The sequence below is a fragment of the Staurois parvus genome, unplaced genomic scaffold, assembly GCF_062004578.1.
Source record: "Staurois parvus isolate SC_StPar_1 unplaced genomic scaffold, SC_StPar_1.0 ptg000562l, whole genome shotgun sequence".
Lineage (NCBI taxonomy): Eukaryota > Metazoa > Chordata > Amphibia > Anura > Ranidae > Staurois > Staurois parvus.
The window spans coordinates 6,694,961-6,713,516 of NW_028318358.1; the positions used below are offsets into that span (position 1 = coordinate 6,694,961).

The 18,556-nt window shown below is 41.2% G+C and overlaps 1 protein-coding gene and 2 long non-coding RNA genes across 3 annotated transcripts in view; 1 reads left to right on the forward strand and 2 right to left on the reverse strand.

Moving 5' to 3' along the window:
- Positions 1-12,807, reverse strand: LOC149450786 (homeobox protein Hox-D3-like). The gene is made up of 3 exons (XM_089691420.1): positions 12,325-12,807; positions 8,252-8,891; positions 1-1,394 (listed from the first exon to the last, which is right to left on the reverse strand). The coding sequence occupies exons 2-3, from the start codon at positions 8,688-8,690 to the stop codon at positions 655-657; spliced, it is 1,179 nt and encodes a 392-aa protein (XP_089547546.1). The 5' UTR covers positions 8,691-8,891; positions 12,325-12,807; the 3' UTR covers positions 1-654.
- On the forward strand, positions 10,034-18,212 carry LOC149450787 (uncharacterized). The gene is made up of 2 exons (XR_016315211.1): positions 10,034-13,683; positions 15,236-18,212. It is a non-coding gene; the product is annotated as an uncharacterized LOC149450787 (long non-coding RNA).
- LOC149450788 (uncharacterized) overlaps positions 14,013-18,556 on the reverse strand; it is a 23,839-nt gene continuing 19,295 nt past the window's right edge. Inside the window, exon 4 of the long non-coding RNA XR_016315210.1 lies at positions 14,013-15,277. This is a non-coding gene — a long non-coding RNA (uncharacterized LOC149450788). The remainder of the gene's footprint in view (positions 15,278-18,556) is intronic.

An 18,556-nucleotide genomic window follows, 5' to 3' on the forward strand; every position in this document is an offset into this window, starting at 1 on the left:
TAGGTTTTAATTCTCTTTATTTATCAAACGGTTAATTCCAAAGCTACTAAAAATACAGACAAACTGAGACAGATCGCTCTGAAAGACAGAACAAATTTTACTTAAACGAAAAAAAAAAATCTAAAATCCGTCTTTAATTCCCTAAAAATAAATTAAACAAATACACTTGACAAGTATAAAATAAACTAACAAAAATAGAAAAAAATATTTAAACAGGAGTAACGCCAACGCATATAAATATAGGTTTCCCTTTTTTTGTTTCTACTAAAAAAGATTGAGAAATTACAAAACCTGGATTTACATAAATACAGAATAAAATAGAACTAAATTTCGGGATGGGCTGTGAAAGAACGAATTGGGTAGTCTTCCAAAGACTGACTTTTTTTGTGGGATTTCACATTCCCTGGTAGTTATGTCCAGGCTTAAGAGTTTCTACTATAGGGGAGGTAAGGGAGAGTTTAGACTAATTGGTTGCTTATGTGGCATTGTCTGCACTCCATGCATAGTCCCTGTATTGTGCATAGCTTAGTAAATACATATGAGATGTAGGAAGCTGAGGCATGTTGGTGGGTTTACATGTATAGTTTTTTTTCCCTACTTAATGACATAATGGGCCAGAATAAATTGCCCTTATGTTTCAAAGAGTAGAGCATTCTACAGATGTGTCAGCACAGGAGGCTCCTGGGAACACCCCTGAGGCACAGGATGAATGTTTAAGTCTGTGTAGGTGGGATGAGGGTCACAGGGACCAAGATGGTGTTTGCTGGGTGTCTGTGCTGCACAGCTGTAGTCCATGTTATCTGATGAAGGATGGGGCAGATTGAACATGGAACAGTTTCCAGGCACATTTTCCAGGTAACTCCCTCCAAGGTAGCTCTGGCTTCCCTGCAGACCAGGGCTATCATAGCCTATATCCCCATGCAGAGAAGGGTGGTCGTACTCAGAGGCTAAAGACTGGGTCCCATATCGTTTCTGGGCTGGAGGGTTGTCAAAGAGAGGTGCTGAGTAAGCAGTTAAACCATACATGTTCCCAGGGCTCTTATTAAACTCATTAGGCATGGGCACGTCATAGCCATTTTCGTCCTCTAGGGGGAGCCCGCTGGAGTAAGGGACCAATGATGGACTTCTGCTGGGGGACTGCCCCCCAGGAGACAAAGCTCCTCCTTTCCCTTTGTGGTCCTTCTTGTACTTCATCCTCCTGTTCTGGAACCAGATCTTGATTTGCCTCTCTGACAGGTTCAGTAGTTTGGCCATCTCCAGCCTCCTAGGGCGGCACAGATAGCGATTAAAATGGAATTCTTTCTCCAGTTCTACCAGCTGGGAGTTGGTGTAGGCTGTCCTGGCCCTCTTGGATGCAGAGCTAAGAAAACTATTGTCCAATGAGCTCTCATCCTCTGAAATACAAATGGGTAGATTACAATTAGTAAACAAAAGTCAAAAACTCCAAACACATGCTGATAGATTAATTGGATCCTGTCTAAATTGGCCCTAGTATTTGTATGTATGAATGTAAGTTAGGGACTGTAGATTGTATGCTCCTTCAGGGCGGGGACTGATGTGAATGTACAATACATAGATGCAGGGGCGGACTGACAACTCATGGGGCCCCCGGGGCAATAGGGGATCATGGGGCCCCTGTGTCCTTGCCCAACTCAAAAAAGCCTATGAAAAAGGTACCAGGGGCATCTCATGGGGCCCCCTACTGACCCCGGGCCCTCGGGCAGTGCCCGAGTGTCCAAATGGTCAGTCCGCCCCTGCATAGATGTAAAGTGCTGCATAAATTGATGGCGCTATATAGGTACCTGTAATAAAATAAATAAATAAAACTATAGTTGTAAAAGCATATAACTCCACAGTCCAAAATCTACAAATCTTGATGTGCAAGCTGTAAAGCTGGCCATACACTATACAATCTCCTTTAGATCTACCAACAACTCCAAGGGTCTGTGCAAGAGGATAGAAATGGATTGGATTGTATAGGTTTGTATTTATATTGCATAGGTTTGGTAAAAGTAAATGAGATTGTACATGGATTGTACAGTCAGGATGTGATGTATATAGCCACCCTTATTAGGCCTGAAGCACAGGGGCAGAAAAATGCTGCTTTGTGTTTTGCGTTTTTTTGTTTTTTTTTTAATGCCTCTGACCGTAGCTGTAGGTTATCTAGTGTGCATATGCACATTGGAGGAGATTTACTAAAACTGGAGCACTCAGAATCTGGTGCAGCTGTGCATGGCAGCCAATCAGCTTCTAACTTCAGCTTGCTCATTTAAGCTTTGATCATAAAACCTGGAAGCTGATTGGTTTCTATGCACACCTGCACCAGATTTTGCACCCTCCAATTTTAGTAAATAACTCCTATTGTGTCATTACAGGTGTGTTCAGCAGCGTAAATAAATGCTCCAAACCTGCATTCAGAGAGAAGTATTTTAGTGTCATTTACACCTGTTTGCACCTTCTACACATGTATGTCAATTTATTCCAGTGGTTAGAGAAAATAACTATTCTAGCCAATAGAATGAGCTTATGCCTGTGCTTCTAATTACCATATGCATGTGCGCATAAACGGGCGCACATAAGTATCCATGCACAATATTTTATGCTAGAAGTGTTTTTCAGGCTTCAGCGTTTAGAAGCAGAAAAAAAATGTTTTTGTAGAGTTTATAGGAGTGTTTTTCTGGCAGAAAAAGACACTGAACGCTACTAAATGTTACTAAAATGCTCCTAACAGCTTTTTGTGAGCGTTTTTGAAAATGCTCCTACATGCATGAAATTAGAGGCATTTTTATGCAAACTTCTAGCAAAGTATAAATTCATACACCCATGTACAAGTAGCCTAAGCTGGCCATACACCATACAATCATACTGTACATTCTCTGTACAATCTCCTTAAACCAAAGTTATGTAACATAAAGGCACACCTAAACAATCCATTCAATTTGTATCCAATCAGGCAAGCACTGCATAGTTGATGGAAGATCTAAAGGTGACTGCCCAATCAAATTGTATAGTGTATGGCCAGCTTAATGTTTCGATTTTGATGGAAGATCTAAAGGTGACTGCCCAATCAAATTGTATAGTGTATGGCCAGCTTAATGTTTCGATTAAGGATTAAATCGTTTGATATAATCATTATTTTCAAGAATTCCCTATTTTATAATTCAGAAAATGATCACATTGAACAGAAAGTTTAAGTACCCAACAATTGATTTTGAATAAAAAAATCAACCATCAGTCCTGGTTAAAAACAGATAAATTCCACCAAATTGATCTTTTCTGAGCTGAATTATTTTCGTAATGATAGACCGTTAGAAATGCTCTGCTCTATGATCAGTCAATCATTTGTCGTTATGTGTACGGTTAATAAAAAAAATAAGTCTACATATTGGGGCACATTTATTACAGGAGAGACTCATATCCTGGCATGTGTTGACCTGATTAGAGGCAAACGAACTAGAAAACAGAATGTTCTCCGAGTGAAAATCGCCCAATAAATCGGCCTGTGTGTAGACAGACCTTCCTACATGACGTTGGTACGAGCTGGATTTGGGCGGAAGCTATTGATCTCTGTTATCTCTACTATGATCACATCGGTAAGGTTACTTTTGGGGGGTCATACAGAAAATATAATCATGTTTTTATACAGAACCGTCCATTTCTATCACGCAAATTAAATCTGACATTTTATTATTTGTTTGTTTCACTATTTGTTATATATACCTCTTTTATATCTAATACTTTTCAACTTTCTTTTTCCCCGACCCCACATGTGCTGTGATGACAGTGACAGTGAACTTCTATGAGCCCCAGAGGGACATCGTAGAGATCAGAAACATAGTTTATCCTTTGCATCAGTAATAAATGAAGCCTGGGGTAGCGAAGGGTAACCTTGCTGTTCTGAATCATAGGCAGACACTTGTTTTGCTGAAAGGGTCAGAGTCTGTCACAGAGCACATTATACTGTGAAAGTTTCAGGCTGCAAAGTCCAATGATCTTAAGGCAACTCTTGCTATTTATTAGATATTTTCATAAAGTAGATAGTGTTGGCGAATATATGTACACGCTTTATGTATAAAAAGTGTGCTCTAATGATATCTTCAACTAACTACCAATCAGCTTCCATCTGCCATTTCTATAGTCTAGAGTTCAATATAAAGCAAAGATTCTAATTGGTTGCTGGGCATCTAAAACTTTTCCTGTTGGAGGATTTTCCCTTTATCAACTACACAGATGAGAAGAATAAGACATATACATATTTATTGTATAGATTAACACACACACACATTATAATGTTAATTCTCCCCCCCATGCTTTTTGCTGTAGTTTGCAATCAACAGAGATCATGATCAAGTAGATGCACTTTAGATTGGTGATACATTTTAGGAATATTCACTGAACGCCAAATCCTTTTCATCTCCTCTGAAGTTCTACCTTATGTGACCCTCAGTCACTCTAAGAAATTTCGTTGAGTTGTGTTAGTTACAGTGTTTGCAAAGTCAACCCCATTGCACATAACACAGGTAGACATATAGGAGGAAGAGGATGATGGATGGGGGCTCAGTGCACATATCACAGGTAGATGTATGGGAGGAGGTGGAGGGTGGATGGGGGCTCAGTGCACATATCACAGGTAGATATATAGGAGGAAGAGGAGGGGTGGGTGGGGGCTCAGTGCACATATTACAGGTACACATATAAGAGGAAGAGGAGGGGTGGGGGCTCAGTCCACATAGCACAGGTATGTATAGGAGGAAGTGTAGTGCTACCATCCCCTCCCTCCTAGATTGTAAGCTCGAAAGAGCAGGGCCCTCAATCCCCTCATGTTTTGCATTGTATTGGTATTGTTCTGTCACATGTTCTGTCCCCCTTTGTAATGTACAGCGCTGAGCGAACTATTGGCGCTTTATAAATACTGTATAATAATAATAATAGGGTGGATGGAGGCTCAGTGCACATATCAAAGTTAGATATATAGGAGGAAGAGGAGGGGTGGGTGGGGACTCAGTACACATATTACAGGTACACATATAATAGGAAGAGGAGGGGTGGGTGGGGGCTCAGTGCACATAGCACAGGTAGATGTATAGGAGGAAGAGGAGGGATGGATGAGGGCTCAGTGCAGATATCAAAGGTAGATAGAAAGGAGGAAGAGGAGAATGGATGGGGGTTTAGTGCACATAGCACAGGTAGATGTATAGGAGGAAGAGGAGGAATGGGTGGGGGCTTAGTGCACATAGCACAGGTAGACATATAGGAGGAAGAGGAGGGGGGAAAGGGGCTCAGTGCATACAGAACAGGCAGATGTATAGGAGGAAGAGGAGAATGGATGGGGGTTTAGTGCATATAGGACAGGCAGACATATAGGAGGAAGAGGGGGGGGACTTTGGGCTCAATACACATATCACAGGTAAACATACAGGAGTAAGAGGAAGGATGGGTGGGGGCTCAGTGCACATAGAACAGGTAGATGTATAGGAGAAGGAGGAGGGATTTAGTGCACATAGCACAAGTAGACATATAGGAGGAAGAGGAGGGATCAATGAGGGCTCAGTGCACATAGCACAGGTAGACATATAGGAGGAATAGAAGGGATGTTTGGGGGCTCAGTGCACATTTTACAGGTAGACATATAGATGGAAGAGGAGGAGAGATGAGGAGGAGAGAACAGATATAGATGGAGGAGAGGTAGACATATAGAGAGGAAGAGGAGGGGTGGGTGGGGGCTCAGTGCACATTTCACAGGTAGACATATAGGAGGAAGAGGAGTAGAGATGGGGGCTCAATGCACATTTCACAGGTAGACATATAGGAGGAAGAGGAGTAGAGATGGGGGCTCAATGCACATTTCACAGGTAGACATATAGGAGGAAGAGGATTATGGATGGGGGCTCAGTGCACATAGCACAGGTAGACATATAGGAGGAAGAGGAGGGGTGGGTGGGGGCTCCGTGCACATAGCACAGGTAGACATATAGGAGGAAGAGGAAAAGAGATAGGGGCTTAGTGCACATATCACAGGAAAACATATAGGAGGAAGATGAAGGATGGGTGGGGGCTCAGTGCACATATCACAGGTAGATGTATAGGATGAAGAGGAGAGTTGGGTGGGGGCTTAGTGCACATAGCACAGGTATGTATAGGAGGAAGAGGAGGGGTGAATGGGGGCTCAGTGCACATAGCATAGGTAAACATATAGGAGGAAGAGGAGAGTTGGGTGGGGGCTCAGTGCACATAACACAGGTAGATGTATAGGATGAAGAGGAGGGTTGGGTGGGGGCTCAGCGCACATAGAACAGGTAGATGTATAGGATGAAGAAGAGGGTTGGGCGGGGGCTCAGCGCACATAGCACAGGTATGTATAGGAGGAAGAGGAGGGGTGGATGGTGGCTCAGTACACATAGCAAAGGTAAACAAATAGGAGGAAGGGGAGGGGTGGATGGGGGCTCAGTGCATATAGCACAGGTAGATGTATAGGAGGAAGAGGAGGGGTGGGTGGGGGCTTAGTGCACATAGCACAGGTAGACATATAGGATGGAGAGGAGGGGTGGGTGGGGGCTCACTACACATAGCACAGGTATGTATAGGAGGAAGAAGAGGATGGATGGAGGCTCAGTGCACATAATACAGACATATAGAATGAAGAGGAGGTGGGGGCTCAGTGCACATAGCACAGGTAGACATATCGGATGAAGAGGAGGGGTGGGGGGTTCAGTGCACATAGCACAGGTAGATATATAGGAGGAAGAGGAGGGGTGGGTGGGGGCTCAGTGCATATAGCACAGGTAGACATATAGGAGGACGAGGAGGGGTGGGTGGGGGCTCAGAGCTTATAGCACAGGTAGACATATCGGATGAAGAGGAGGGGTGGGGGGTTCAGTGCACATAGCACAGGTAGACATATAGGATAAAGAGGAGGGGTGGGTGGGGGCTCAGTGCACATAGCACAGGTATGTATAGGAGGAAGAAGAGGATGGATGGGGGCTCAGTGCACATAATACAGATAGACATATAGAATGAAGAGGAGGGGGGGGTGGGGGCTCAGTGCACATAGTACAGATAGACATATAGAATGAAGAGGAGGGGTGGGTGGTGGGGGCTCAGTGCACATAGCACAGGCAGACATATAGAATGAAGAGGAGGGGTGGGTGGGGGCTCAGTGCACATAGCACAGGTAGACATATAGGAGGAAGAGGAGAGGTGGGTGGGGGCTCAGTGCATATAGCACAGGTAGACATATACGAGGAAGAAGAGGATGGGTGGGGGCTCAGTGCACATAGTACAGATAGACATATAGAATGAAGAGGAGGGGTGGGTGCTCAGTGCACATAGCACAGGTAGATATATAGGAGGAAGAGAAGGGGTGGGTGGGGGCTCAGTGCATATAGCACAGGTAGACATATAGGAGGAAGAAGAGGATGGATTGGGGCTCAGTGCACATAGCACAGGTAGACATATAGGAGGAAGAGGAGGGGTGCGTGGGGGCTCAGTGCATATTGCACAGGTAGACATATAGGAGGAAGAGGAGGGGTGGGTGGGGGCTCAGAGCATATAGCACAGGTAGACATATAGGATGAAGAAGAGGGGTGTGTGGGGGCTCAGTGCACATAGCACAGGTATGTATAGGAGGAAGAAGAGGATGGATGGGGGCTCAGTGCACATAGTACAGATAGACATATAGAATGAAGAGGAGGGGTGGGTGGGGGCTCAGTGCATATAGCACAGGTAGACATATAGGAGGAAGAAGAGGATGGATTGGGGCTCAGTGCACATAGCACAGGTATGTATAGGAGGAAGAAGAGGATGGATGGGGGCTCAGTGCACATAGCACAGGTAGACATATAGGAGGAAGAGGAGGGGTGGGTGGGGGCTCCATGCACATAGCACAGGTAGACATATAGGAGGTAGAGGAGGGGTGGGTGGGGGCTCAGTGGATATTGCACAGGTAGACATATAGGAGGAAGAAGAGGAAGGATGGGGGCTCAGTGCACATAGCACAGGTATGTATAGGAGGAAGAAGAGGATGGATATGGGCTCAGTGCACATAGCACAGGTAGACATACAGGAGGAAGAGGAGGGGTGGGTGGGGGCTCAGTGCACATAGCACAGGTATGTATAGGAGGAAGAAGAGGATGGATGGGGGCTCAGTGCACATAGCACATGTATGTGTAGAAGGAAGAAGAGGATGGATGGGGGCTCAGTGCACATAGCACAGGTAGACATACAGGAGGAAGAGGAAGGATGGGTCATTTACCTGCTGGGGGAGGGGCTTGCTTCTTCTGCTTGGAGTTATGTCGGGTCTCTTTCATCCAGGGAAAGATCTGTTTGGGTAAGTTGTTGCTCTTGCTGCTTTTCTTAGTGCCAGTGACATCATCAGGCTCTGGTCCATTGCTCGCCTTGGATGGGCAGCTCTGGGTGGTCGCAGATTTTGGGGCAGGGGAAGTTGAGTTTGGTGACTTTGGCTGCTGTGCTTGTTCTGGGGCATCGGGCAAGTGAAAGTTAATGCTCTTAATAGAGAGCTCGTCTTTATTGCTGCTGGAACTAGAGGTGGTTTCTGGCTGAAGGCAGTAAGGAGATTCATATTCATTTTCGGTGGCATAGGTTGGGCGACCAGAGTAGCTCATGCCATTGCTCTCTTGGAAGCCACAGCCTGCGAAGGGACCTGAGTTGTCGTAGTAAAGTGATTTTTGCATCTTGTCTGCTGCCTTTAGTTCTCTTTGCAAAAGAAGATGTGACACTGACCGATTGGTGATCAGATTATCAGTGATCACCCCCAAGTGACCCTGAGCCAGGCTTATCAAACACCAAACAGATAAAAAAGAGCCATCCTAGCTGTGGATCCAAGCCATCTTGTCTTCCTTCAGCCCAAAATACTCTGCAACGAGGCCTCAGACCTGCTGACACACAGACAAAAAAGTCAGAAAAAGAGCAAATAGAAAAAACAAATGTAAGATTAGGGGCAAAAAAAGCCAGAAGAACCACCTTCTGACGTCACGTGACGGTACACCTACACCTAGATTTTGGATACATTTTCCCTGAGACTCTTTTATAACAAAGAAGCTTTGGACATGAAGAGTTTTTTTTACTTGATCCTCTGTGGTAGGTCCTACATATCTTTCTGCTGTACAGTCTGAGAGCTGCCTCTTGAAATCCTTCCTGGGTGGGGAGAGAGAGGAAGGGAAACAGAAAGAGGGAATGGGACTTTCCTAAAATGTATGTATTACTTTTTAATGTCTTTTCTACAAATCTTAGCTGGAATCCCTACCTGCATACTCCCTATATAGGACACCATAAAGGAGCATTGCTAGTTTTAACTATTTAAATCCACTGAATCAATCAATGAAAAAAGTAATTATTTTTACCTAAAAAAGTATTTTCTATTAAATTGTAACAGCCTAAAAAAACACCTAACATTTACAAAACATGGTCGGGTGCTTTGAGAAAAGAACGCACATATTAGTACTTCATATTATGTTTGGGGATCTTTTTTTTTTTTTTTGCTGTTTCAAAAATCGTGGAATTCCACAGAGAATCAAACAAAGACTGCGTGGTGATAATTAACATACAAAGAATATACAGCTGAAACAAAGGCTTCCAGCAGAAATATTTCCCATTAAAAAAGAAGAAACACAAAATAACTTTTTATCCATCAACAAAATATAACATCACAAGTATGTTGTAACCAGCAGTAAATATTTTATGTTTATGAAGCCTGATGTTTGGATAATAAACGGATAACAGATTATATAGAACCTTAGACGAAAGGGAATGTTGCAGATTTTTAAAGTTTGAAAACTTTTCTCAACAAAAGTTGCCCAACTTAGAACAACACTCTTCTTATATATTATAATATATAATAACAAATTTTATATATTACCAGAATAACCCAAATAACAAAATGTATTGTTTCTGTCTTTATGATTTTTATTTTTTGCATTCTCACTAGTGTTCTCATTTTACATTATGGATGTAGTCCCCCATAGCAGCAAGTAAAATGTCTTTTTTTTTCTTTTTTTTTTTACTGAGCACAGGGAAACTTCAAGAGCCTATGAAGTCCATATGAAATAAGATGAGTAATATATATAATTACTTATAAAGTTTATTCCATCACTGCCATGTCTGCAAAACCCACTTTTCTAAAAAGTCGGAATGATAGTTCTTGTGTGAACTGTGCTCTGTCCGGCGCTTTGTACAACCTATATCTCAGCATTGTTGTATAAACTGTAAAATGACAGATGAAATCCATGACAGCTGGATTTATGCACTGGAAGTGCCGTAGGAAGTTATAAAAATGATTAACAGTAATGAGATGACGGCTTATATCTGGGAGACTATACTTTAATGTTGCTTGTGTGTTTTCCACGTGACTGCCTTCAGAAAGGTTAACCTCCTGCTTATGGTATAAACACTACAGGTTTTACCTGGAATGATGGATGGACTTAGGAAAAAGGTGAACAATAGTTATCATTTGATCTGGCTTTTCCAGCAACCCTTTCCCAGGCAAAGCACAGATCACTTCACTACACAAATCAAAAAAAAGGCCAACAACACTAGCTGGTCACCAATGCATGACAAGTTTAGGGAAAAGCCTTGAAAACAAATGTAAAAAAATATATTTATAACATAAAAAATTATTTATTTATTTATTTATAATTGTTGTTGTTGCTAATATTATTATTACTATTATATTGTTTTTGTTATTATACCGTGAAAACAAGAACATCCCCTTTGATAAGTCCTTGCCCTGGGTCCTTATAAATGATTTATCTGTCAGTATATCTTGTTTCTTTACAGCAACCACTCTCACTATCTTATTCCATATGTTTATTACTATCAAAGTACAGTTTTTGGCATTTTTAAGTGCCAGTTTTCACCAAAGTTCCTGCAAGCCATGAATATATTTGGGGGTCCTAACTCTTTTATTTCCCATGACTATCCCCATTTCTCTAAAATGTTGTGTCAGCTCTGGAGGTGAATTGTGTGTGTGGTTCCCCCATTCCCAGGTGTTCCCATACTCAGTGTCAGGACAGGATACATGGAGTTTGTCTCCAGTGGGGAAGAGGGTGTCTCCCTGCACAGTAAAGGGGCCTCTCTGTGTAAACCCAGGGACTCAGCTGCATGCACATTCCCTTCATATTTACCGTTCAAACTTTCTCTAACATTTCCAACTGTTTACAGAGGACTCAGGAATTTGACTCACATGGAGCCAAGAGCAATAATAACACAAAGTGTTCCACTTGGCAGACTTCCTCCAGCCAGATCCCCAGTCCCTGGCAGGACTTGTGCTGTACATGGGCTTGTTTACCATGGAGTCCTCAGCACCCCCCAGAACTTGAGTCTTTGTTCCCAACAGGTATCCTCAGTCCCAGTGCCATTGTGTCATATGGGAACTGTACAAGCAACACCACCAACCCATTGTTCTGATTGAGCAGTACTTTATCAGATGGGGACCTTTTACCTCCAATAATCTCCTCCAAGTACCATATCCACCCTCAACACAACATAACACAAGCACGTGCTGAAGAGGATATTAAAATGGCTGTTTATTTATTAGCCACAGATCCAAGCCCCTCCATAAATATGATTTGTCTTTTGATTTATCTCAGAAAGTGTGCGAAGCATTTTTCAAAAACGAATTATCATTTTGGTTTACTGCACCCACCAAAAAAAAAATCAGCAATAGGCTGTAAATAAAATCCAATGTGTTGGGAGTTAAACTGGGAGCTACAAAAAGAACTAATTAAAACGTGTCTATTTAATATCTAAGGAGCATTTATATTGATGGCAAACAAAAACCAAAGGTGCAAGATCTGAAAAATTAACATGAATAGTTTGCTGCAATATCAAGGATCAAAGGAATACAAGGATTCGTTGATACAGATTTTTTTTAATTGATGCAAAATGTAATACTTAAGCACCCCCTTTCCTATAGATCATTATGAATCTATATTTATCTATAGATCTAGATAGATATAGATATGGATATAGATAGCCAGATAAATCAATCATATATATTGTCGGGGTTCTGGCACTGTCGTGGGTGTCATTACAAATGAACTCTTATGTAGATTACTGCTTCAGGTCGTGGATGGAATATAATTGTCCCGATCGTCCAAATCTATATCTGTTCTCCATACACAACAAGTCTGCAAAGCTGGAGAGTTTAAGAGGAAAGGGATTTTAATGGCAGCCGTGCTAGTGTGAAGTCAGCCCCATCTCCTAGCCTTCAGCAGTAGCACATTCATGTGAACTCTGTTTGAACCAAGAATCAGACTATAAATCATGTATACAAAAGCCTGCTGTTTGCTTGGAGTGAAAATATCTTACCTTTAACACTTTCATAGGCGAAGAGGGAGCAGTAGAACAGGCTGCAGAGGATAGTCAGTCACAGAATAAAGAGGGCTGAGCACACGGATGTTGGGGAGGCGTTTGGAAAGCCAGTTCTGGAGGGCCCTTTTTGGGGCGGGTGGGGGTGGAAAAAAAAAAAAAAAGCAGAGAAGTGTTGCTGTTGTGGGGGTATTGCCTATGCAGATTATGATTGTTTAGTGGTCTTTAAGAGGGGTTGTCAAGCAGTGAACCTAGCCCTGCGTCACTGCATCCACACATACAATCAGTGCACACATTTGCATAGATTACTGGAAAGGGAATGGGCGTCATAATGGATTCCTTTAAAAAAAAAAAGAGATGATCAATAGAAAAAAAAAATAGATATTTCCAATCCCGTCTATTATTTTGCATTCATTAGAACCCCCACCCATCATTTTCCTTATCTCCCTTTGTCATAACATTGATTGACTCTGCTGGTGTATATTTGCAGATGACACGTTTTAATGACCGTAAGCAAACACTGCTCACCCTTGATCCCCCCAACTCCCTGTACCCCCTCAATTCATCACCCACACACCCCCCCCCCCCCCATCGCTATCACTTTCACACGCTCCTAGGCAGCTTATCAAACCCATCAAGGCACCGAACACATATCTTTCCAGAGAAAACTTTCCCTGACCCCCCCATCGATTTATGACTTTTATGCAAACAAGCCAGACTTAAAATTAACAGTTTAAAGAGCAGGAAAAAAGGGGGAGGGGCTGATCTTGTTCAGCTTATTTCATAGGATAAAAAAAAATCAAATGATAAATTTGGTTGATGTTAATTCACAATGTGTCTTTTTACCTCTTGCAGAATTTAACTGTAAGTTAATGTACCCCAACAACTCCAGTCCCATCCAGGCTTGTTAATGGGTTTAGATATTAGCTGCTCCTAGCCATGCATACACAATTTCCTCTTGTCTCTGTGGGCTTTCTACAAGATTTATGGGCCCTTTGCCTTCTGTAGCTAGAATCCGGCAGAAAAAAAAGGGAAACCCAGGACTGCGATGAGCTGGAACTCGAGGAATCTCATCCACAACAAATAAGCCGATTTGTAGGAAGGGAGTCGCTTTTTTTTTTTTTTTTAGAAAAGCCAACTTGGCAAGGGTGTCCAGTCAGCAGTAATGCGGCCCCCTCTTCTAAAATCGGACCCACCAAAAGCCCATGGAGGTCTTCAAAAGGACAAAGAGGAAATTGGGCTTCCCCCCCATAGAGGAACAGAGGACAGGCACTAAAAATGCACCATCAGCCCAGGCTCCACATATCACATCTAGATATCGGACTCAATTGAAGCCTTCCACCTCACTGTCCCCACCAGGTAAGCTATTGACTGTATACTGCTACTTGTGTCATCTGTAGGTAATAATTATACAATGGGCTGTATTGTAACAGGAGGGAGGAACAGCCACCATGAGTGCAAACAATGACTTTGCTATTTTGTAGTATTTTATTGTATTGTATTATTTTGCTTTCAAGTATCCTTAGCTGACTTTTTTATGTAACTGTTTGAGATTATAAAATAAAAACAAACTGCTACAATTATTTCTAGGAATGGAGCCATCATTTATTAAAACACCAACCTTGGGATTTATATGGTAATCACCGATGCAATAAATTTCACATCTTTTGATTTACGATTTTTCTTTTTTTTTTCCTTGGGAAGAAGTTTCCCTTTTACAGGATATTTATGTCAGGCAAATCTTTACAGTTTTCAACCCCTTACTTGCCAGAAAAAGGGGCCATGTGGGTGGTAAAAGCCTGTTTTCACCTTGTAAAATCCCAATGTGTTTTAAATGCCTGTATGTGTATTTTTCTCTTTCCTATAAAATATTTGGGTTCATAAAAACAGGTCGTTTATCATTCCATTGATGGGCTACTAGATACATATTCCTTGGGAAAGACAATAGCTCAAGCTATAAAAATCACATTATTAATACCGGGAGTATATTCTCCCATTTTAAGGCAGGTTATAAATCACTGGGTCTTCAAACACTGCTGGGGAAATGGCATAGGCCAGGCTTTACTTATCGCCTATACACATACCATAAACCTGGAATTTTTTTTTCTTAAGAAAGGGGATTTTTTTTTGCTTGCAATTTTGTATTTATTACATTTTAATGTGTTTAATTTTTGTATTTTCTGGGGGAGGGTTTCTTTGTGGTTTTTATTTTGATTTAGTTTATTATTGTTTTGTTTTTTTTTTGTTTTTTTGCCTTTCAGTTGTATTAAAGATCTATTGCCATGAAATTAGATCTTTATTAGGCTGTAGAAATATAACCGAGAGTATGATCCTTTCCCTGTTACATAATAGTAGGCATAGAAGGTGTAGCAGGCGGATGGAGCAGTAAAGTAGCAGCTTCCAGTAAAGGAGGGGAATCCTATTTTTATACTGTGAAGCTTGAGTCAAGCTCCCTATTTATTACCAAGGTATAATTCAAGATTGTCGAGTATTAATAAGCCAATAATGATAATCGTTATAGGGAAAGAGTACTGGTTCTTCTAGTTTTATTGCTGTACTTATCCATTGTAATGACCTTTGGCTCAACACAGCCATAATTCAACACAAAGGAATCCGCGCACGGCCTGCAATGTTCCCTTATCTTAACCTGTGAGCTGCCGACCCATTGCTCAAGCCTAGCAAAAATAAACGCATTGGACGAGTAATTGGTTTTAATTCTGTTTGTAATCAAATATGACACGTTATTTATATTCTATAAATTAGAATATTATTATTGCTGATATAAATTTTGTTTTATTCTTGTATTTTTTCTGTGCTCTTTTGTGTGATCTTCCATCATCATCATCATCATCATCATCATCATCATCAACTTTCCAGCTTTTAACTGTTTTCATCTCTTCTGTTGCTCTAGGTAACTTTTCCAATGCCTGGATCCCATTCAGATGACACACAGCTAGGAAGGATGTAAAATGAATTCAACAGTTTTTATTTCACTTTAAAGAGTTTTCATGTATAAATATTGCAGCACATTTATTAAAACTGGTGCACTCAGAAAGTGGTGCAGCTGTACATAATGGCCAATCAGCTTCCAACGTCAGCTTTTTTAATTTAGCTTTGACAATAAAAGCTGGAAGCTGATTGGTTTCTATGCAGAGCTGCTCCAGATATTGCACTATGCAGCTTTAGTAAATAAGCCACATAGGTTCAAAAAATGACATGTCCATAAACCTCCATTAATAGAACTCTATATCCACAGCTGATCCAGACAAAAGCAAAAAAAAAAAAAGCAAAAAAAGCTATAATGCTAGTTCACAGTCCAGTGCGTTTTTTTCTGCATCAAAAATGCATCCACTGTGTTTTCCATGTATTCCAATGGCCTTAGTTCACAGCAGTGCAGTCAGTTCCAGTCAGTTTCCGGTGCAGAAAAAAAGCATAACGTGCTGCCTTTTTTCGGCACAGAACCATACTGAAACATAGCAAACTGCATCAAAACTGCAAAGGAATGGAGTGTGGTGTTAATTTAAGCAAAAAAGTATCCTGAATGCATCCGGATTGTGTTTTGGTGGTGTGAACTGGCCCCAAGGGCCAGTTCACACTAAATGCAGTTCAGCATGCTTTTTTTCTGCAAAAAAAATGCATGCACAGTGTTTTCCATGTATTCCAATGGCCTTAGTTCACACCAGTGCAGTCAGTTCCAGGCAAAAAAAAAAGTAGAACGTGCTGCATTTTTTCTGCAAAAAACCACACTGGAACATAGCAAACTCCATCAAAACTGCACAGGAATGGAGTGTGGTGTTAAATTAAGCAAAAAAGTATCTGGAATGCATCCGGGGTGTGTTTTTGTGGTGTGAACTGGCCCTAAGGGCTAGTTCACACTATATGCAGTTCAGTGTGCTATTTTTCTGCATCAAAAATGCATGCACAGTGTTTTCCATGTATTCCAATGGCTTCAGTTCACACCAGTGCAGTCAGTTTCAGTCAGTTTCCGGAGCAGAAAAAAAAATTAGAACATGCTGCATTTTTTCTGAAGAACAGAACCACACTGGAACATGGCAGACTGCATTAACTTCACCAGAAGGGAGTGTGGTGTGAACTGTAAGCAAAAACGTATCTGGAATGCATCTGGAGTGTGTTTTTGTAGTGTGAACTGGCCCTAAAGCATGTTCCAATTTACTCCAGCAGGGTAAAATCCTTCTTGATCCCCCCATAGGCAGTTGAATATTCCCTGGATGAACCATATTAGTGGTGTTACGTATAAATGTTAATATCCAGTTATATTTTGTGTATTTAGGAATGTATCCAGCACTTTTTTTTTTAATACAGTCCACAGAGTTGGTCAGAACGGTTCCCAAGAGAGACTTTTCTACATTTTCACAGCTCTTACTGCAAATAAGCCTTTCTGTATGTGTAGGTAAACTTCATTTCCACCAGACCTAAAGCATGCCCCCTTGTCCTTTGTAAAGTCCCTGAAGTGAATAAATCCACACCAAGTTCACTAGCTGGACCACCCATGTATTTATACATGGTGATCATATCTCCCCTTAATCTCCTTTTTCTCAAGACAATAAATTCAGTTCCTCTAATCTTTCCTCATAGCTGAGATTCTCCATGCCTCTTATCAGTTTGGTTGTCCTTCTCTGTACTTTCTCCAGTTCCCCAATGTGAACAGGTCCCCAAGACTGAACTGCATATCCCAGATAATCCCTTGTACAGGGGCAAAATTATATCTATGTTTAGATGGAAAAATATAGAGAAGCCAAGTCACAGCAACCAATGGAATCACTAGAATGTTTATAATGCTGAAATCTAATTAGTTGCCAGAATGGTCAGCTTGACTTTTACACCAGTTTTTATTCATGATAATTATAGCAAACAAATGATTTGTTTTTGATTCTTATGCCGGCCATTGACGGTTCGAAAATCGGCCGATTTTTCGGGCAAAAAAAAAAATCAGCCGATTTTCGCACTGTTAGTGGGTTAATTGGTCGGCCGTTTTTCAGGTTTTTGCACATTTTTTTTTCGGTCATGTTGGAAAATGCATGGCCGATTTTGATGATCGGCCGATTTTCCCGGCAATGATGGGCAAATCGACCGATCATTTTACCGATAAAAAATCCGCGCATGAGCCATGACCTGCAAGCGGCAGAAGTTATGGGGTGATCTTTATGATTTAGTCGGCCGATTTGTTTTAGCGTTGGTGGTAACATCAGTCGAACAAACGACCGATTTTTCGTTTTTTTTTTTTTTTTTTTCGAAAAATCGGCCGATGTTTGACCCGTCTATGGCCTGCATAAAAGCTGAACCAAAATTGGCTCAGTTACGTATAGTAACCACATTGCTCAATTCATATTTTTTTAAGAATTATATGATTTGGTTGCTCTATGTCACTGCTCTAGTTTCATTTAGGGTCACCATACATGTTACAATCTGAGCATACAATCAACTTTAGATTTAACAAAAATATGTCCTAATTTTTCCAATCATTCTGTAACCTACCAGGCAACACTTGCACCACATTTCTTGGTATATTTAATGGACATTGTACAATCAGATTGTAATGTATGTGGTGAACTTCGCTCCAGTTTTGGGGCTGTTCTTGTTTTTCCATTACGTATTTGAAACAAAAAACAGGGAAGTTTTCCATACCAAAAGCCCAGTATGATTAATTGTATAAGGTGCTTACTGCTTCCCACAAAGATCACGTGATGAAAGTTTTACATCTTATTTGCACTGTGTCAAATTCCTTTTTTGCCTTGCTAAATGTTAAAGCCTCAGCTACTCCTTGCATTTGTTTATGTAATTACTAGTAATTGTACATGCTGCAGATATGTCCTGCCCAAGGGAACAATTGTAATAAAAATGGTAATAAAATATGTCGTGTTTTTCCATCTCTTCTCTCTTTCTATGAAAACTATGTGTTTTATGTAAATTCTTCTATAGACAGCATGAAAAGGCAAACACTGAGCAGGTAGAACCTGTGAAATGAGCCCAACCTAGAAGGGAGGGATGTTTGAATTGGGCTGGTAAATAAAACTAATCCCTCTGTCACTGCATGCATGGGACATGTATTGCTTTGATGTGAAAACTGCAAGGATCACAACTGTCTAATAAGATCTGCAAGAACTTGTAGTTCCAGGAAAAAAAACAACCTCAATACCAGACATTTTTATTTATGATATTTTGGTTTAATTTCGTTTTTTTTTATTACAGGTACTTACATAGCACTGTCAAT

What these genes read in the sequence shown, in the direction of transcription:
- LOC149450786 (XM_089691420.1), bottom strand. Translation starts at nt 8,690, where the DNA reads ATGCAAAAATCACTTTACTACGACAACTCAGGTCCCTTCGCAGGCTGT. An exon ending in GCAAGCCCCTCCCCCAGCAG is followed by an intron (nt 1,395 to 8,251) that starts GTAAATGACCCA and finishes TTTGTATTTCAG; the next exon opens with AGGATGAGAGCTCATTGGAC.